This window comes from Plecotus auritus (assembly GCF_963455305.1).
Source record: "Plecotus auritus genome assembly, chromosome: 2".
Taxonomy (NCBI): Eukaryota; Metazoa; Chordata; class Mammalia; order Chiroptera; family Vespertilionidae; genus Plecotus; species Plecotus auritus.
This window is the reverse complement of record NC_137771.1, coordinates 21,568,725-21,589,350: the sequence shown is the minus strand read 5'-3', so window position 1 is coordinate 21,589,350 and position 20,626 is coordinate 21,568,725. Positions and strand designations below refer to the sequence as shown.

The 20,626-nt window shown below is 55.1% G+C and overlaps 1 protein-coding gene across 4 annotated transcripts in view; it reads right to left on the bottom strand.

Moving 5' to 3' along the window:
* The window catches only part of ZNF362 (zinc finger protein 362), a 38,401-nt gene extending 18,116 nt beyond the window's left edge, over positions 1 to 20,285 (bottom strand). Inside the window, exons 1-4 of one of the 4 annotated variants that reach the window (XM_080656017.1) lie at positions 19,839 to 20,285; positions 5,930 to 6,055; positions 739 to 802; positions 336 to 582 (exon numbers count right to left, since the gene is read on the bottom strand). In XM_080656017.1, coding sequence (XP_080512143.1) covers positions 336 to 582; positions 739 to 802; positions 5,930 to 5,967 — 349 coding nt within the window. In that variant the 5' untranslated portion in view covers positions 5,968 to 6,055; positions 19,839 to 20,285. Of the gene's footprint in view, positions 1 to 335; positions 583 to 738; positions 803 to 893; positions 978 to 5,929; positions 6,056 to 19,638; positions 19,747 to 19,838 lie in introns of those variants that run through there. The other 3 variants (XM_080656018.1, XM_080656019.1, XM_080656020.1) reach the window with 3 other exon arrangements.
* Positions 20,286 to 20,626: the final 341 nt, after the last annotated feature.

The following is a 20,626-nucleotide window of genomic DNA, read 5'->3' as shown; positions in this document are numbered from 1 at the left end:
ATGCTCGCTTTGCACATGCTGTTCCCTCTGGCTGCTCCATTCCCTAGTTAACTGCCAACCTTTCCCTGCATATCTGCTCCTCCCAGGAAATCTGCACCCCCCACCACCCCTCCAACCTGCCCCAGGTCTGGTCAGGGTTCCTCTCTGGATTCCTAAATTCATGAAACTGACTTTGCTTCCCTCATGCGCCCCTGGTGGGCCCTCCCAGTAAAGGGTCAGAGGAGATCTGGTAGTTGTACCCATTCTGCCCTCACCGAGCCGGGCCACCCTCGCCCCGCCCCTGACCCCGCCCCGACCCAGGCAGGTCCCCGCCCCCGGCCCCGCCCCCGCAGTACCTGTGACCGTGCTGGTGGCGGGCCGCGCGTGCAGCGCCACGTCGGGCTGCGGCACGGACTGCGGGTGCAGCCCGGGCACCTGCTGCAGCTTGGGCAGCGACATGACCGCCTGGCTGCTCTCGGCGGGCGCCGGCGGCACGAGCAGCGGCTGCTGCGACGAGGCCGACGTGGGCGGCAGGTGAGGCGGCCGGATCTTCTCCGCCATCAGCTGCTCCTTGATCTTGTTAATCAGGACCAGGTTGTCCAGCTGTGGGATAGGAGAGGCACTTAAGGGGCTTGGCCAGCGACTGGCCCCTTCCCTGGGCCGTCAGTCCACCTGCAAGCCCCTCGCCCCTCGCCCCTCTCCCCACAGCCAAAGCAGTAAGAGGGGGAAGGTGGCCGCAGGGGGGGGCGCTCCTCTTACCTGGCTGGGCATGGTGGGAGGAGGGGGCCAGAAGTAGGGGTTGTTAAATCGAGGCTCGGCCATCCTGCGGGGAGAGAGCGACTGTTACGGGGAAGAGGGCCCTCCCCACCAGCTTGGGGCGAACTCAAGTCGGAGCCAGTGTGTGGGACCCTCACCCTGCAGCAGAGCAGGCCTCTACCAGGGCCAGGGAACGGCATCTCAGGCTGAAGAGTCTGGAATTCAGCGTCTCCCTCAGTGGGCACAAAGGTCACATCCAGACCAGAGTGCTCCCAGCCCCTCCCTGAAACTGGCAGACCAATCCCCATCCCAGAAGGAATGGGGCAGAGCCAACCCCATGGACCCATGGATTCTGCACTAAAGCCCTCCCTCCCACCCCCTTCAAAGGCAAACAGGAGTCCTGGGCAACTGTGTCAATGGCCACAGAGCAGAGGCAACGGGCCATCCCTCATCCCTGCTCCTATGACCCATGGCCCCTCTAATGCAGACACCCCCATCACCACACAGGGGCAACCTGAGTCATCGGATAAGTCTTTCTGAGAGGCAATTTGGCAGGACGACTTACAAGGACCCAAATGGTTATTGGACTTTCCGGAAAGTTACCTTTAAGAAACAAGCATGGCCATGGGCAACCCTTTACCTACAAGAATGTGTCAGGTCACTGTGCACAGGAGGGGGGTGAGGAGGCTGAGGCTAGCGCCGCTGGGGCTCTTCAGTAGAAGTGACTATCTGTCTGGTGGCCCTCGCCTCCCAGGTCCCACGGCAGGCCTGTGCGGTTAGAAGGCTTTTTCAACCAAGGAAGTATGCAGGATGGGCCTTCAAAGCTAACTTAGTCTTCCTGTGGCTCTAGAAAGTGACGTATAGAAACCATGCTGGGCAGAGGGATTCCATTGTCTTGCTTCCTATCCAATTTCTCTTCTTTAACAGAAATTACTAACTCAATATCTAACTGATATCATTGCTGAAATGAACTTGTTTATTTTGATAGGCAAGGCCAAAAGGAAGTGTCTTCAACCTCTTTTCCTGGTCCTACAAGCCTGAGAAGCCGCTACTGGAACTGCAGACGGGGTTTCAGGAGAAAACCCTCAAAAAGGTTAAATCTAATCTCAACCCTTTAAGAAAGATGTTTTATGTGAGTTATCTCTTGTGATCTTTACGTAAGAAGGCACAGAAGGTATTATAACCCCAGATTATAGGTGAAGAAACTGAGGCCTGGAGAGAAGGGAAGAGAGCTGCTCAAGACCACAGGGCTAGGGTGTCAGAGTCAAGACTAGAAATCAGATTTGCACAAGTTGGTTCCTCTTGTCATTTGCTTTGTAAACCCCAGTCTCAGTTGAGCAAATAGCCACATGCCAGTAACTCAATACCTATATGCAAAAATCCTGGCATCTCACTTCCAGCCTGGGGTGGTTTGGGTGTGAGCCTGGCCAGCCTGGGCATCAGAATCCTCCTCTGGGGTGGCCAGGGCAGCCCATGCCTCTAATTGCTCTCCTGCTCCCACCACCTGCAGACGCCAAGCTGCCCTTCCCTCACAGCCCCATACAAGCAGCACTTCCTGCCTGGAGTTCTCCCAGAATGCTCCAGGTGCCTGGGGTTCTTTCTCAGAAAGACCTCAAAACAATAACAACAGTGAGGAGGCTGCCCTTACCAAGTGCCTACCTTGGGCCAGCCACACTGACACTGAGAAGCAGGTGCTCTCATGCCCACGTTTTACAAATGAGGAAACGGAAGTTCAAAAAGGTGGAATGACTTGGTCAAGGTCACACAGCAAGTAAGTAGAGAGCTCAGATTCCCCCTCTAAACTGCCTGACTCTGAGGTCCAGCTCATCAGTCCCTTAGCTGTTCCGGCCCAGAGGTTATTAATAAAGTGAGTTGCATGACAGAATGAATAAATGAAGGCATAATAATCGGAATTATCTTAAAGACAACCCCACACAACTATCTAGCACTGCTGACAGCTCACAAAGCTCTTCTGTACCCACTGGCATTCTCATCAGAGCCCTGGGGAGCAGGGAAGAATGTTCACCCCCATTTCATAGAGGAAGAAACCAGGGCACTAGGAGGGAAGCACTTGGCTCCAGGCCACATGGATGGGGAAACAGGAAGGAGCGCTGGGCTGCAATGGTGGGCATCAGCTCTCTGAGCATCAGTTTTCCTCGTCTGGAAAGTGGGGTGAAACACTCCTGGCCTAGGACTCTGTCCACTGCACCCAGCTGTCCCTCAGACAGTTCTGGGGGAAGCTGTCCTCTCCTCCTCCTCCTCTTCAATCCAATGCCAAGTTCAGGCTTTCCAAAGCCCGACCCTGGTCAGAAAGGTATGTGGAAGAGGGTGGCTTGCTTAGGGTCCCATAGCTGCAACAGAGCACCTTCTCTGCCATTTACCAGGCCCCCAGCCAGACAGGGACCACCCCTCACCTTGGATGGGGAAGCAGGCCCAGAGAGGGGAAGGCTCTGCCCTGAGTCTTTAATCTGAGCTGCACAGCCTCTGCCTAAAGTCTGCATCCTTCTCTGGCTGGTCTGAAATAAGTTAATGATTCAGTTGATGACCTTGGTCCTGGTGTATACCTACTGTGTGTCAGATGCAGGGAAGGCTGGCTGAGGTGGGGCGGGGGAACACGTGCTGAGTTCCTACTGAATGTCAGACACATCGCTAGGTGTGCTAGGTGTGCACCAAGAGCATCTCATGTGAGTCCCCCAGGAGGCCTGGGAGGTGGGTGTCCATCTGTGCAACCCCGGGACCTGCATGACAAGGGGGGAGAGGGCTGGCAAGGGGGCAGGGGGAAAGTCCTAGAGGAGGTGGGCCACCTCAGACCTTGTTTTGAGGGAGGGTTTTAAGCAGGAGAGAGACTGGACAGATGTGTGTTTAGGACAGGTGGACGAGGCAGAGGGCATTCCTGGCAGAGGCACCAGCTTGAGCAGAGGTATGCCAGTCCAAGGCAGGTTTGGGACAGTGAGCAGCTACCCACTGGCATCAAAGAGAGAGCTGGAGAGTGGTGGGAGGTGAGAGACACAGGCCAGTCGGCAGGGCCTTGAATGCCATGCTAAGGTGTTGGGATGGATGCTGGGGGTGAGAAGGCATCAGGAAGTGTTCTGGACCAGGGGGGCAATGAACCTAAGGGGTCAGAGGGAGAAGCCTGAGGACAGCACTGGGGGCAGAGGGGATGGCGGCAGAGCAGATTGGATGGGGCTGAATGTCCATGGCAGAACAGGCAGAGGAGACACGCTGGTGATGGGGAAGGACACGTGGACTGGGCTTCAAGCCCCAGACAGAAGCCTAGACTCTGTACTGAGTCCCGGGACACACAGCACTGATCCTTGCAGTGGGGCTCTCATTTTGGGTTTTTTTGCTCTAAAAGGGGGGAAGAGTTGGATGGGTGGATGAATGAAACACCTTCCAGAGCTGCCTCTGAAAACAGCATCCTGATGGCAGCTGCCCCTCCACCCCCCCACCCGTCCGTCCGTCCATTCGTCCTGAACACACCTTACGGGCCAAACAAACGGGGAGCCAGTGCTGGGGAACCTGAGGCAAACCCGAGTGCTGCCCTCCGGGAGCCCCAAGCTGAGTGGAGGAAGCAGACAAGTGACCCAAGTTTCTGAGAAAAAAGAGCTTTTGCCTAAGAAACCTACTACATGCCACCAACGCACGTAGTCAAAGCTGACCGGCCATCTTCCAGTCCTACGTGGCGTCCCTGCCAGCTGGGTCCTTTGGGAAGATCTGTGTGGGTGACCCCTGGCTCCCTCATCTCAGTCTCTTTCACAGCAACCCCACCCCCGCTGGGCTGCTTAGGGTAGCACAGGTGCTGCTTCTTTCCCACTGACCTCAGTACCTGGGTGGCCCACCTACTCTAGGACTTTAAATGCCAACCAACCCCCACGCCTCCACCTACAGCCCTGGCTTCTTCCTAGAGCTCCAGACCCAGCTTTCCAGCTGCCTCCCTGACACATCCCTCTGGCTGTCTCCCAGCCTCTCACTCGGCAGGCCTAAGCTGGGCTTGGTCTTTCCCGAGATGGACACCTCCTCTAGCCATTCCCAAGTCCAAGAGGGCCTCCCCAGCTGCCCGTAGGCTCTTGCCACATACATACATTGATCTACAACGCATCCCCTCTCTTCCCAGTTCAGATCCATCACCAGCCACGTCCTCAGAATTCTCACTTCCTTCCACAAGTCCTAGCTACAATCACCTCACCTGGCCATGGAACAGCCTGCTTTGCTTGGAGCCCAATGCACCCAGGTTCAAATCTTGGCTCCAACTCACCAACTGTGTGATCTTAGGCAAGTCACTTGCTTCTGCCCCCCGTGTAAGGGAAGAGCAGCCCAGAGCCAGGGGCCTGACCCAGGATGGAAAGGACGGACCACGGAGGACTTCCCAGGGGCAGTGATGCTGGCTTTGGGTCTCAAAGGATGAGTGGGCTTTGGCCAGGCAGAGGAGTGGGGAGCATTCCTGGCAGAAGGAGCAGCCTGAGCAAAGGCCCAGAGGCGAGCAGCAACACGGCATGTGAGGGGGCTAAAGCATTCCGGTGTGGACTGGGCGCCAGGACACGAGGCTGGAGCCATCAGCCAGGGCCTGACCCAGAAGGTTGATTCCCGAATCCTAGGCCTGGAGTCTGGACTTGAAGCAGGGGTGATGGGACGGAATCTGTGGTTTAGAAAGACCCCTCTGACGGCTGAGTGTAGACAGGGCTGGAGAGGCCAGAAGTGGAGGCAGTGAGAGAACACCCATTAGGAGGCCCTTGGGAATGGAGGTGAGAGGCAGGGGTCAAACCTGGGCCAGGCAGGAGAGTGAGCAAGGAGGCCGGGCTATTTAGTTGAGCTGGAGGCCAAGGAAGTATGTATAGGCTGCCACCCATGGTGTGGCCTGGCAGGTTCTCTGGATAGCAACATGGACAAACATGACCACAGGAACATGCAGACAGACAGCATCAAAGTCAGACACACATGACAGACACGGACCTGTAGCCCCAAACATGGACAGAGGGGGACACAGCGACTCCCATGAGCAGGAACCCACAGCCCCCAGGACACAGAGTCATGGGAGGATGCTGTTCAAGTGGGTGCATGCATGTGACCCTTGGTGCAGATCCAGAGGGAGGCAGTGAGGGATGCTCAGGGAAGCTGGGATGAACACAATGGCGTAATCCCCCAAAGAACAAATCCCTCATTGACAGATTTCAACCTGGAATCACAGGCTGCTTACCTAGAGTGTCCTTTCCCACTTGGTGAACTTCTACTCATCCTTCAAGACCCAGCTCAAGTGATCCCTCTTCTACGGAGCTTTCCCTGAACCCCCAGTCAGTCACTTCCTCTGTGTTCCCAACAGCACCTTGTATATGAGAATAACAATAACAATAATAAAATGGCAGCTACCATTAATTTCCACACCTATTATGCGCCAGGCACTGTGCTGACTATGTCATATGCATCATGATACTGAATCTTCCCAGTGACCCTGTGAAATGCACATTTAACAAGAGAGGAAACAGCAGCTCAGAGAAGTTGACCAACTTGCCCAAAGTCACAGAGCTAGCAAGTGGTGGAGTGAGGATGCCTCCCAGCACCACAGGGACATCATACGCTAGAGTGGTTATCTGCCTGCCTGGGCGATTCCCCACCAGGTTATGAGCCCTTCAAGCCAGGTAGGGTTGGTGCTGATTCACCTCTGCCATCCCAGCATCTAGCCCATGGTGGTCTCAGAAACTCTACGTAGAATGAAAAAGTATAATAATATTGACTACCGTTTCTTGAGCACTTACAATAGGCCAGGAACTGTGTCAGGGCCTTTCACAGCCATTATAATGAAATAGACCCATTATAAGGAAACTGCAGTCCAGAGAGGTTAAGTAACTTGTCTGAGGTCACAGAGCCCAGCCTGGATTTAAAACCAGGTCTGTCTATCACCCTATCCTAGGAAGGTGGCCTCTGAGGCCTGCCTAGCAACCTGCACAAGGGGGATCTTAGGGTGGGGCACTGCGGAAGGGGTACACCAGGGGCCAGGCCCTGCTACCCAGGCAGGCTGAGGCCTAGACAGACAGACACAAAGAGGACAGGTAGCCCAGGCTAGAATGCAGCTAGCCTTGCCCACTGCAGGGCAGGGGATGCGGTTAAGCAGCTTATGTCCCACCCCCATCCCCAGCCCATCCCACAGACATTAAAAAATGAGAACTGACCAGACCCTGCGCGGCCACAAAGCAAATGGGAGGGAACAGCCCGGACACTATGATTACAAAGAGGCAAAAATAAAAACCTGCGGCAGAAAAGGCAAGCAGCAGGGAGCCACGCCCAGAGGGAGGCTGGGAGGCTGGGGGAGGCGACTGGAGCCCAAATGACTTTTTGTCATTGTTTCTCTGATTTCCAGATTCTCTGTAATATTGTTCGGTTGCTTTTATATTGAAAACAATAAATTTATTCTTTTAAAAATGAAAGAGAAAGAAAAAAGAAAGAAAAGAAGAAAAGGAAGGTTGGTAGAGGGTTGGGGGAGAGGGGAACAGATGGAGGGTCTGGAGCATGGAGAGGTCAAGGTCAGCCAATGGTTGACACTCAATTGACAGTTACAATCCAGGCCCTGCACAGCCCCACTCTCCAGGTACATATGACCTGGGTAGGGTAGCAAATGTCAGGAAGGGCTACCTGACAGAGGCAATTGTCAATCTGCACTTTGAAGCTGGTTAGGATTCGACCAGGTGGGGAAAGAGTATTCCCACCCCCTTTCCTGCCTTGGTCCAGGCCCCCTTCAGCTATTGTGAGAGTTTCCTCAAGGTTTCCCCACCTCTGCCCACATCCCCCATTCCATTCTCTGTAGTCACTCTGATATTTCTAAAATGTAAATCAGATCCCCTCAGAACCTTCCATGGCCCCCTACTCCCCTGCAGAGGGTCTGGATTCCTTAGTCCTTACATATTCAGCCCCTGCTGACCTCTTTGGCCTCCCCGGGTATTCTGCTTTACACTCTCTCCTGCCGGCCAAGACTGAGCGTTCCCCCAGTATCCCTTTTCTCTTCTCACTTCCTTAACCTTCCTCCTCCCCCTGGAGCCCTCTGCCCTCCCCATCTCACTGGTTAACTACAACTTATTCCTTGGGCCCCAGATTACAGGCTATTTCCTCTTGAAAGCCTTCTGGGACCCTGCACCGCCCAGACTGTGTTGGGTACCTCTCCTCTCTGCTCCCTTTCTGCCCTGCATTTCCATCATCAGACACTGATCACTCCATTTTCTGCCTGTTTTCCCATCCATCTCTGCTGCTGGGCAGGTTCTCTGTTAGAACAAAGTCATAGCTGAGCCATTTATTTGTCAAGCCCCACACTGTACCTGATAAATGTTTGAATGAATGAATGAATGAATGGTCTTAGGTGGAGGAACTGAAAGTGTCATGGTCTGGGTAGAGGAAAGTCCCTTCTCCCTCCCTGGGTCCCTTCCACTCACCCTGGCACTATGTTGTCCCCTGTGTTATACTCTTTCCTATTTCCTGTATCTCAGCCCCATCTTCCTAACTGATCTGAGAAGGGGTTGCATGCTATACAGACTAGCAGACCAAAAAGGGTGTTAATAGCTAATAACCACAAAAAAAAATGGTTCTGCTTCCCTAGCAGTGAAAATTAAATGAGCTACACTTGTTAAAATAGCAAAAATATATAAGAAAATGATAATACCCAATGCTGGCGAGCCTATGGTGACATTGGCACTCCCATTATTGCTAGGACTGTACATTGGATCATTTTAAAGCAATCTGGCAATAATGTGTCACAAGCTCTAAAACTTTTCAGACTAGCAATCCCATTCTTGGTCATCTATCCCTAGAAAATATCCCAAATACAGATAAAGTTTTAGACACGAAGCTGTTTGCTTCAGTGGTTTCTTATAATAGCAAAAACCTGGAATATCCGAAATTTTAAACAAGAAGGGGATGGCTCTGTAGATCATGTTAAACAATGACAGTCTACAGTCATTAATAATAGACGGTGTTTACTGGCATTGTAATGACTTATTTAACACTCATATCAACCTTAAAAGGAACTGAGGCACAGAGAGATCAGGTAACTTGCCCAAAGTCAAACAGTCCGTGTCTGATGGGAACCTAGAAAGTTGGGCTCCAGAACCCCCAGTCTCCCCCCGTTAGAAAGAAGGATTTTTTAAAACCACCTGGCAGTCATTCAGAAAATACCTGTGATACAAATTCTATATAAAAAAAAAAACTAGGTGCGGTGAGAAAACAGGGAAGGAAACACAAAAATGCTAATAGCTGTGGTGTTCAGGCTAATCTGGTTTTTCTACAGGATGGTTATGTGATTTTTATTTAAGGAGCATTTTTAATAAAATTAAAGGTTCAGCAAGCTTTGGCCAAGCAGATACCCCAAGCCGCTCACAGCCCCATGAGGATTCTGGCTCTCCTCTCTGGGCGCTTTAGAGAGGAGGACCAGGCCAAAGGAGAGCCCACCCCGGCCACTCACTCTCCTACGTAAGTCCCCCCTATGTTCCCCTCACGTTGGGGCACCATTCAAAACTCCCCAGCATAGCACCCTTTGCCAAGGAGGCCCTGCTGGCCATATACATCCCCACAGGTACCTCCCCCTCTCCAGCCTCACTACCTGCAGGTTCCTCCAAAACTAGCTGCTCTCTTGTGCCACCGGGCCTTTGCACAGGCTGTGCCCTTCCATCTGGGGGTCATCAGCAGCCGAAACCCTGCCAGGTTCCCGTCAACCACTAAGTCAGCTTGGTGTCACTGTCCTGGGAAAACCTTCCTGACCGCCGCCCCTCCAAGGCTCCATCTGCAGCTTTCCCCCCGAATTCCCACAGCTGCCTGGGCTTCCCCCACCAAAGCCCTGATCCCATTGTCCTGGAATTGCCTGGTGACTTGTTTGCCCAGTGCCCACGTAGCTGGGAGCTCCCCCAGGGGAACTTGGGTCTGGCTCTTGGTTACAACCCCATACCCTGATTCGGCCCCACAGCTTACCAGGCTCTTCCTTAAAAGTCACTTTCTGCCCTGACCGGTTTGGCTCAGTGGATAGAGCGTTAGCCTGTGGACTGAAGGGTCCCAGGCTCGATTCCGGTCAAGGGCATGTACCTTGGTTGCGGGCGCATACCCAGTAGGGGGTGTGCAGGAGGCAGCTGATGGATGTTTCTCTCTCATCGATGTTTCTAACTCTCTATCCCTTTCCCTTCCTCTCTGTAAAAAAAAATCAATAATATATAATATATATATATATATATATATATATATATATATATTTTTTTTTTTTTTTTTTAAGTCACTTTCTGACCTTCTCCCCAACAGGAATTGGGCCACCCTGTTACACACACCCACAGCCCCCTGCATTCTCCCCACCCCGCCTTTGTACCACATCTCTAAATACTCCCTCCAGACCTGACCCACAAAGATGGAGCCACCGCTATAGGCCCAGAGTCAAGTGCTGGCCACATAGTAGGTGCTCAAGTGCCTAGTTCACATTAGGTGCCTAATAAATGTTCACTGAGAGAATCAGTGAGAGAATCATGGGCCTGGAAGACTGAGAAGTTTGCCAGGAGAGTGAGGGTGGAGAGAGCCTCTGAGCAGAGGGGCAGCTTATGAGGATGCAGAGGGTTCTCAAACACGCTACTGCTGGGGGTATGGCTGGGACAGGGGGCGGGGTATTCCTGGGAAGAGGAGCCCATCTGAACGAAGATTTCATAAAGATGGGACTTACTGATGGGGGGAAGGGAGATGTCAAGAAATGCCAGGGAAGGGTAAGCCAGGTGTGCAAAGGCCCAGAGGCAGGAAGGCACACAGCACACATTTGGTCTGCTGTGGGTACAGTGCAGACATTCACAGGGGAAGGAGGGAAAGGTGGCCAGGGCAGTTCACAGAAGACCAGAGTTCCAGGCTAAGTGCTTGGGTAAAAGGCTGGGCGTGGGGCATAGGAAGTCCCTGAGCAGGAGAAGGCCATGGTCAAGGTTTTCAATGGAGAGGTCATTATGGGGCCAGAAGGATGGCCTGAGATGGACGAGCAGGAAATGGTCTAAGTTGAGTTTTCCCATTTTCCCAGTGCTTTGAGACCCCCGTGTGCTCAGAGGTTTCCTCCCCATGACCCCTCTGCCCTCCATGTACCCAACTCCATGCAGAAAATGAGCCCTGAGCCCTAGCTGCTGGGCCCCACTCCACCCAGGTCAGCTTCAGAAGCTTGCTCCTGGGAACTTCCTGTGAGGAACAGGCTCCCAAGGGTCCTGGATCCAATCAGGCTGGGTTTCTGCAGCCCTGCGGGGCGGGGGGGGGGGGGGGGGGGGGGGTGGCTGTTTCCATTGTGGTGGCGGTCTATGCCCTGGGCAATGGGAGCTGGGATGCTAACCCCTCCCTGAGCCCTCCCATCCCACTGCCAACCACCCAGAGCCACCTAGGGCAGTGACCCTCACCCTCGCTGGGAGCCTCAGTGCCCTCACTTAGGAAATGGGCCATGACTGCTCCTCTCAGGGCTGAGAGAATGTGCTGCAGGCTGCACACACATGCCCTGCTCTGCTTCCATTCTCCTGGGGATCCCCATCTCCCATCCCCAAAGCGGACTCCTCTGGCCACCATAAAATGACAATAACAGAACAACAACAATAATAATAGTTACTACGCATGTCTTCCATGTCAGGTGCTATTAGGTGCTTTACAAGCATTTCTCACTCAGCCCCCTAATGACCCTGTGAAAGATGCTTAGAACATACAGTAAATGAACAGCTTGGTGACTTGTTATAAAGCCCACATCCAGAGAACCCAAGAAGCCCCCACCCGTCCCCTCCCAATTGCAGTCCCCTTGTTTGCATCCCCCAAGTTCCCACCCTCCTGGCTTCCGTGGTGGTCATCTTTTCCTGTTTGCGGCAGGAATAAGGCCCAGAGGAGTATGTAACCTGCCCGAGGCCATGCAGCTGGGGGGCGGGGCGGGGGGGGGCGGGCGTTGGCGCGCAAGGAGCTGGAACCCTCCGCCATCCGCTGGCTGTGCGACCTTCAGCAAGTCCATTTCCTTTCGGGGCCTTCATTCTTTCATCTATAAAACGATTCCACTAAGTCACAGCCTGAGTTCCTGGACCCGCTGAGGGCCAGTGTGGCAATTGACAGGTCAACAGTACAGATTCTGGAACAAGACGGTGTAGGGGGAAGCCCCAGAGACTGTTACCAAACTAGGGATGATAACGGTGTCCCCACAGGGCTGTTGTGAGGATTAAGTGAGTTAATACGTATAAAGTCTTTAGAAGAGTGCCTGGCATACAGTAAGGACTCCGTACTGGCTACTGCTGTGTTGTTACTAGGTCCTCTAAGGCATAGAGAGCCTTTCCCAGCCCAAAGATTTCCACGTGGAAATCTGACCAAGCTGTGGCGGTAGCTGGGCTGAGGGGTGGGGGGTGGGGGGTCGGGGGAGGGAGCAGCCCTGGAGCCTCTCAGGGCCCACAGGGGCTGCTCTGCTGATGTGGGAGCCAAGTTGGGGATTAACTCAAAGCAGGACAGCCAGTTGCGGAACCCTGGCTGTGACCTGGCCCCCAGGAACTTTCTAGACAATTCCTAGGGGTTGCAGGCAGGGAAGCCCTGGCAGGTGGTCAGAACCTGTTCTCATGCTGTATCTCCAGACCCCAGAGTGGGCCCTCAATGCAGGGCAAGGCAGCCAAGGGAGGGGTGGGCTGGTCAGAGACAGGGTGCGAGTGCCTGGGGTGGACACGTGTGGAGGGGTAGAGGCCAGAGAAGACCTACCCCAGGCCCTGCCAGCCCAGGTCTCACACCCTCGCCAGGGACTGTCTAGAGCAGTGGTCAGCAAACTCATTAGTCAACAGAGCCAAGTATCAACAGTACAACGATTAAAATTTCTTTTGAGAGCCAAATTTTTTAAACAAACTTCTTCTAACGCCACTTCTTCAAAACAGACTCGCCCAGGCCGTGGTATTTTGTGGAAAAGCCACACTCAAGGGGCCAAAGAGCCGCATGTGGCTCGTGAGCCGCGGTTTGCCGACCACTGGTCTAGAGCTACCACCTTCTCCATGTTCCTTGCTCTCCCACCTCAGGGCCTTTGCTCAGGCGGCTCCCTTGGCCTCTGTGGAAAACTTCTGGCCACGGTTCAAGTATCACTTCCTCCCAGAAGCACCTCTCACCCACCTGTACCATGACCGTCACTCATTATAGGAAACTGACAAGCATGCAGCTACAGGGAGGCTCTGGTCAGAAAACAGTAGTTCCCTCCCAGCACTTGCCACATCTATAATCACATCATCCTTGGGTGCTCTTTGGCTCGTCTGTCTCTCCCACCAGGACAGGAACGATGTCAGTTTTCCTCACCTCTATCCCCAGCATCTAGCTAGCCCATGGCCTGGTGAATGCTCAAGAAATACTGCTGAATGGAGGTGGAAGATGGAAACAAGCTGCCTGCTCCACCGCTGCAAGCAGATCCAGGCAGGGTGTGGGCACACGCGTGAATGCATGGGGATCGTGTGTACAGCCCAGAATGGGAGGTGTGGGCACACGCGTGAATCCATGGGGATCGTGTGTACAGCCCAGAATGGGAGGTGTGGGCACACGCGTGAATGCATGGGGATCGTGTGCACAGCCCAGAATGGGAGGTGTGGGCACATGCCTGAATGCATGGGGATCGTGTGTACAGCCCAGAATGGGAGGTGTGGGCACACGCGTGAATGCATGGGGATCGTGTGCACAGCCCAGAATGGGAGGTGTGGGCACACGCGTGAATGCATGGGGATCGTGTGCACAGCCCAGAATGGGAGGTGTGGGCACATGTATGAATGCATGGGGATCGTGTGTACAGCCCAGAATGGGAGGTGTGGGCACACGCGTGAATCCATGGGGATCGTGTGTACAGCCCAGAATGGGAGGTGTGGGCACACGCGTGAATGCATGGGGATCGTGTGCACAGCCCAGAATGGGAGGTGTGGGCACACGCGTGAATGCATGGCGATCGTGTGCACAGCCCAGAATGGGAGGTGTGGGCACGTGCGTGAATGCATGGCGATCGTGTGCACAGCCCAGAATGGGAGGTGTGGGCACACGCGTGAATGCATGGGGATCATGTGCATAGCTCAGAATGGGAGGCTACATCCTCATGGTGTAAATGAGTGGGTATGCAAGATACACCTACATGTAAAAACACACATGTCTATGAGTATGCCTGAGTGCAGGCGATAAACTTGGCATGTATCATGCATGTGAAAGTACATGAGAAGGGGTAGCCAAGCAGCTGTTTGTCACTTCCTGGGAGGGTGCACTCAGGTAACTGCACGTGTATGTAATCCTGCAGGTGGTAGGAGTGTATGCATGTGTTCCCATGTGATGTGTGTATCATGTGGTAGATACACACTCCAGCAGACATGCCTCCTGAACTTCTGGCTCCTATGGGCCCAGTTCGGGGCATCTCTGGTGGTGTTTCTGAAATAACAGGGGAACACCCAAATTGGCAAAGGAGGGTAGGGTCAAAGGTGGTAGTGGATGGCTGATAATGTGAATATGTAAGAATGTGTGTTTTTCAGTGGATCTGGGGGATGTACCCACCCCAGTCAGGTTTCTCCCACTGAACCTCAGAATCTGAAATGGCTAAAGTGTCCCCTCAAGGACTGTCCCTGTAGGCTTTAGCTCAGAGAAGGACCTACATGGAAAGGACATCCTGTGGCCACACAAATGAGGCAGGGATAAGGCAAGACACTTTGGGCTCCAGAACCAAATACCTGGGCCTTCCCCCGCTCAACTTATCTACTAAAACACCACTCGGTCACCTCCCCAAATCCTACCCAGCCTCCAAAGCCACCCCAACCTCAGGTCTAGGAAGCCATCCCCACAGCCCCTCACCCTTCCACCACACCCACTTCCTCAATCCCACCCAAGTGCCAGGCGCTGGGCCCTTGTACAGACTGTGCATCAGGGATGTGACCCCCACTGTGGAGGTGAGGAGGCCGGTGCTACCCAGGGGGCTTCTCCAAAGAGGACTGCCCCTGCCTTTGAACCCCAGGCACATAGTGTGGCCGCCTGTTGGCACCTGGAGGGCAGAAAGCCCACCAGGCAAAGCATCTTGAGATGTGAGTGTCCTTGGACTAGGCCTACTCCTCTCCCTTCCCACTGTAGTCTCCACAACAGGCAAAATGAGGTTCAGCTGGATAATTGAGGAGGTCCACCTCTCTCCAGTGAGTATGCGGCTTTAGGTCTCAGATGGTCCTCCAACGGGGGACAAACATCACCCATGCAGACTTTCTTAGGGCTCTATGGAGAGGTAACGGTCTTCTTTTCCTCAGGGCACTGAGTCTGCCCAGTACCCCGGAACAAGTGCCTAGCACGGTGCTACAGAGATACAGGGAAGCATTCTTTGTACACACCATTCATTCATTCATTCACCACCGCCCACCAAAGCCGCCTGCCTGCAAGGAGCTCACCACCCACCCAGTGGGGAGAAAGGCGTCTAGACTCACAAACCACAAGGATAAAAGCACTGGAAAACCCTAACACTCAGATCACTTCACACTTCCTAAAGGAACCTTTCCAGCAATGACAGCGGTCTGACGGGGAGAACGGGGGTGCCTGGTGAGGAAGGGCCCCCGTCACTCTAGCAGAGGTCAGGGCCCTTTTGCCAAGGATGTGGGAAGGGGATTCCAGCTCCATGCAGGGGTCTGGGAAGTTGGGCTTGTCCTCAGCAGGTGTGGGATTCACAAGAGGAGCCCCAAAGTGCTGGGTTCAACTCCCACAATGCCCTTGACAAGATCTGTGGACCCTGGCAAGTTACCTGATCTCCCTGTGCCTCCATCTCCTCATCTGTAAAACGACGGTAATAACAATGAGGATTAAATCCATTAACATTTATAAAGCCTTTTATAACATGGCCTGACGCACAGTGAGAGTAAGGCAGTGAACGTCCCCTTTGTAAGATTCTAAATCCTAGAGCAGATCATGCGAACACTCCAAGTGTCAAAGTTCCTGAGGCAGAAAGCTTCTCAATACTAAGATTCTGAGATTGGCAGAGACTGGGATTCTTAGATCCCGCGATTTCATCATCTCATTATTTCCCAACAACAGCCCGGAGCTCCCCAGGGGAGGAGAGGACAGAGCTCGGTGTCACTTCAGTGTCACTTCTTCTCCCAGGTGCTGCCAGGGCCACCGCCACACCTGGGCTCCCAGCATTTCCTCACCTCCAAGACAGCCCTCGTCACACCTGCTGGAACCACCTACCCACTCGCCTGCACGGTCTAAGCATGTTCCAGTGGTGCAGACAAGTGCAAATAAACAAATACATGAGAAAGTTTCGGATACTGGTAAGAGCCACAAGGAAAAATAAAAAGGGGCTGACATGACCGAGAGTGAGAGTGGGAAGCTATTACAGAGCAGGTGGTCAGGGAAGCCCCTCTGAGGAGGTGACATCTGAGTTGAAACCTGTGAATCAAGAAGGTGGCAGCCATGTAAACATTTAGAGGTGGGGGGTGTGCAAAGGCCTCGCCAAAAGGCTTTGTAAATCTGAGGTACAGAAAGAAGCCAGTGCAGCTAGAGATGGTGAGACCAGAGGTAGGGGTGGGAACGGTGGGGGTGCAGGGGAGCTGAGGTTGAGGGGTGGGCAGGCCACGACCTGAAGGGCCCTGTAGGCCAGGCCGGCAGTCCCTTGCAAGACTTTGGATTTTTGTTCTTCTCAATGCCTAGGAAACATGAGAAACGCCTCAGCAGTGGAATGACAAGACAGAGCAGGGCTTTCGGGGTCCCCAGATCATTTGGCTCGTTCTGAAAACACCACGATAGTTTTAAAAGTCCAGGTTGAGCCCAGGCTGGTAATTAGCAACCCTTATCATTCAGTTGGTGTATACTGAGCCCCTACCACACGCCGGGCCAGGGCTGGGAGACAGTGCAGACGCTCTGGTTATCACTCCCAACAACCCATGAGGGTTTCACAGAGATGCCCTACTTTAAAGACCAAGAAACTGAGGCTCAGAGAGAGGAAGGAAGTGCCCAAAGTCGCACAAACCATGCACCACACTGTGCAAGCTGTAAAATTCAATACACAAATGGGACTTGGTCCCAGGACCCAGACCCACCATGGTGATGGTCTGTGGAACTCCTTTGGTATTGGTAAGCCTCCTCTTCTAGAGACCTTCCCCGGGGCCTCATGTAGACACCAGGCATACTGCCGTGGCTAGTGCCATCCACACCCGCAGTCTCACAGCCCTTTCCCTGGTGGCTTTAGAGGACTGTCCAGCCTGCGCTAGGCGTGCCGGGGATTGGATGGTCGGATGGACAGAGATGAATGGACTAATGAAATGCCTAATCCAATAAACTAATGAATAAATGAAAGAATAAAGAATAAAATGAAAGAATAAAGGATCTGTCAGACCAATAAACAAATAAGCCAATGGATGGGAGATGAATGAAGGAAGGAACAACTCTTACTTTACAGAGAAGCAGGGCAGAGAAGTGCCCACCCAGGGTAGGGCTGAAGCCAGGCTAGCTACAGACCCAGTTCATACCTCCCCCACACACCCGCTTCCTCTCCACCTGGGGCCATTCGCCTCCATTCCCCAAGAACTCAGGAGCCTGTTCCTCAGCCCCTGGGACAGACCATGTCCCTAAGTGTTGGCCACTACAGTGCGCACCAGCACAACCAGTGATCACAGCTCTCCTGAGGCCAGTGGAGCCTGAGGTGGGGAGAGTCTCACAGAGGAAGGGAAATGAGACACCTGGGCTCTGGTCCTAGCTGGGCCCTGAATCGCTGGGTGACTTCAACCCAGTGGCCTCCCAGATGACTTCTCAGGGCCTTTTCAGCTCTGATGTTGTAGGGGGTGGGCCTCTAGATTTTTAGTCGCTGGGTGCGCAGAAGTTGAGAGATCAAAAACTAGAAGGTGAGAAAGAGTTCTGTCTGTGGGCACCAAATCCACCTAGGGAAAGGCCGCCTAGACAAGGAGCCGGGACGCTTTGGTTTAAGCCTTCCTCTGCCACTGCTCAACTTCTCCAAGCCTGCTTCCTAAATTTTAAGATGGGGTTAAGTGTCCTTGACAATTTCACCCCAACAGAGTTCCTGCCAGCACTGATGTGATGAGGACCATGCACTACACTGTGCAAACTGTCAAGTTCCATTCACTCATGAAGGGTTACTATGGGGAAGGGCTATTACGGGAAGGGAGATGTGCTGTCGCACTCTAGTTTAGTTCTTTCCAAAATGACCCTGTCAGGGGTCAGGGCCAGAGAACACTGGAGAGAGCCCAGAAGCGGGAGCCTGAACATCTGGGTCCCTGACTTGGTATCCCAGCTGGCACTGTGACTTGGGCAAATCACTTCTCCTTCTCTGGACTTCAGTTTCTTCATCTGAAAAAATGCCTGGCTTGGTACCTGTGGCCCAGGCATGCCAGTTCTACAGCCCTAAGCTCTGAAACCCCACCGTGAACCCCTGACTCTGCCCTCGGGGAGCTCACAGTGCCCTGTGGAGCCAGGACAGACCAGGAGTAAGACTAGAGGTGTCTCTCCTCCAGGAGACGCCAGGGCAAGGGCCAGAAGGGCTCAGGGTCCTCCCAGGACACATATTTTCCCAACAGAGGGAAGACCAGGCCCCATGAGCCCGGGTGCCTTGGACAGCGCCAGCCACCCGAGGCCTGGCCTTCTGACCCCCTCTGCAGCGTGCAGAGCCAGCAGGCCCGGATCTGTCTAGAGAGACACTTCAGGAACTACACTGCCCCCAACACAGGAGCCTCCAGGGTGCTGGCAGGGGTGTCAGAAAAGGGTAGGAGCCACCACAGGGGAGAGGCTCAGACAACCCCCACTAGCAAACCAGCAGAGGCCCCCCAACACCAGACAACCTCTCAGACACGAGCCACTGGAGCTTCCGGCTTGTACCCAGCCAAGAGCCCACCCCTGGGGGCATTCACCACCAGATGCCACCTCCTGCAGCAGGAGGCCTACCAGGGTGGGGAAGGGGCTCTCCAACTGCCAACCAAGCACACTTGCCAGAGGGCTCTGGGGGCCTCCCTGGCACCCAGGACAGGATTCCGGACTACAGGGAGGCCCCGGCCACCCAGGGAGACAGGCCCACTCCCCACACTCACTGCTGGAGGGCAGGGTGCAGGAGAGCAGGTTCATTTCCTCCTGCCTGGAGTCTGACTCAGAAACCCTGGGCCCACTCCGAGCCCCTACTGCCGGCCCTCTTCCCTCAAACCTGAGAACATAGTTCCTTACAATACATTTTATACAGCCTCTTCCAAAAGACGTTTCCTGGTCCCCCCAAGTCCCCATCCCCAACCCCCCACATGCCTTCCGCAGCTCTGAGGAAACCGGCAGTTAACTTTTCCCCAAAATTCCCGCAAAGGCGACTGTCTGGGGGAAGAAATGGACCCCGAGATCCTTTCGCGGCATTTCACCGCCTTCAAAAAAAAGAGAGTGAGATAGAGAAAGAGAGAGAGGGAGGGAGAGCTTTTAAAAAAAAAAAAAAGAAAAGAAAACTTTCGGAGTTAACTTTAAATTCCCAGCCCTACCCCCCAAATCGCCCAGCGGCTTCCTTTTTTTTTTCTTTAAAGTGCAATTGCATTGTGTCTCACCTCCCCGAAAGGCTCGCGGCTCTCGCCAAAGAAAAGGGAAAAAAAGCCAACCCTTCGGGTGCCCCCTCTGCTTCCAGCCGCCTCTCCCACATTCTCAGACAGTTTTATTAAAATTTTCAGACAAAAGAAAAACAAAAATGGCAGCCTGGCTTATTTTTAAAACAGGACAGGGACGCCATATTCTGCAGATCTGCAAAAAAAGGGAGAAATCCGGCACTGGCCGCTCCACTCGGCCGGCTGCAAAGTGCGCGAACCGCGCCGTTTGCTACCCGTTTATTTGCATTAAGTCCCATGAATCATTGTTTACCGGAGAATTGCAGCAGGTTTGAATAGCCCGGCTTAAGAAAACACACACACACACTCGCACACACTCGGAGCAGACCAGACACGCCGCGGAGACACTTCCTACCCGCGCGCCGCCGCCGCTCCGGGCCCCGCCGCAGGCGCAGGCGGCCCCGGGCCCTCGGAGCGCCCGGCCCGCGCTGACAGCGCCCGCGCCCCGGCCCGCACCCCGCCCGCAACTCCGCGCAACTTTCCCGCGGGCGGGCGCTCGGGCGGGCACCCGCCGCCACCGAGCCCGCTCCCCCCGCGCCCCGGGCCCGCACGGACCTGGCTGTGATGCGGCGGCTCCGGCACGCGGCCGCAGCCCCGCGCCCGGCGGCCCGAGCAGGGCCGGGCTGGGGCTCCGGCTCCCGGCTCCGGTCGGTGCGGAGCCGCGCGCAAACCTTCCGGGTCGCCTGCTGTTCACTTCTGGGTTCTGCAAGCCGAGGCGGCGGCGGCGGCGGCGGCGGGAGGCTGGGTCTGCAGCGCCGCGCGGCCCCCCGTGTTCTCGGCGAGCCCCCGCGCCAGGCGCCCGGCTCCGGGGGGGCCGCGTCGGGCCCCCGCCTCTCCGGCTGCGCAGTCCGTCCGGCCCCGGGGGCTCCCGCGAGTGGGCAGCGCCGGGCGCGGGCGACGGCGCGCGAAGGGAGGGGGCCGGGCAGGGGGCGGGGGCGGGCCGCGCGCTGGGGGCCCCGCTCGGGCCCGGGGGCCTCGTCTGGCTCTCGCCGCCGCCGCCTCACAAAGTTGCGCGGCTCCCACCGTCCGCGCCGCGCCGCGCCGCGCCGGAGGCAGAGCCACAAAGGAACTCCTCGCCCCCCTCCGCCCGCCCGAGCCGCGCGGGGAGGGCACCGGCGCCCGGCCCTAGGCCAGCCCCTTCCCCAGCGCGGGGGCTCCCGGGGCCCCGGCAGCCGCGGCCATTGTCCCGCCCTGGCTGGGCCGCCGCCTGGCCGCCCCCTCCCCGGCAATGGGGACCTGGGCCTGGCGAGCCATGGCCCTGATCAAGGCGACCCCGCGCGGCGGCAGGCTGCCCCTGGGGGTCTCCTTCGCAGACGCAGGCAGAAGGGGACCCTCAGAATGGG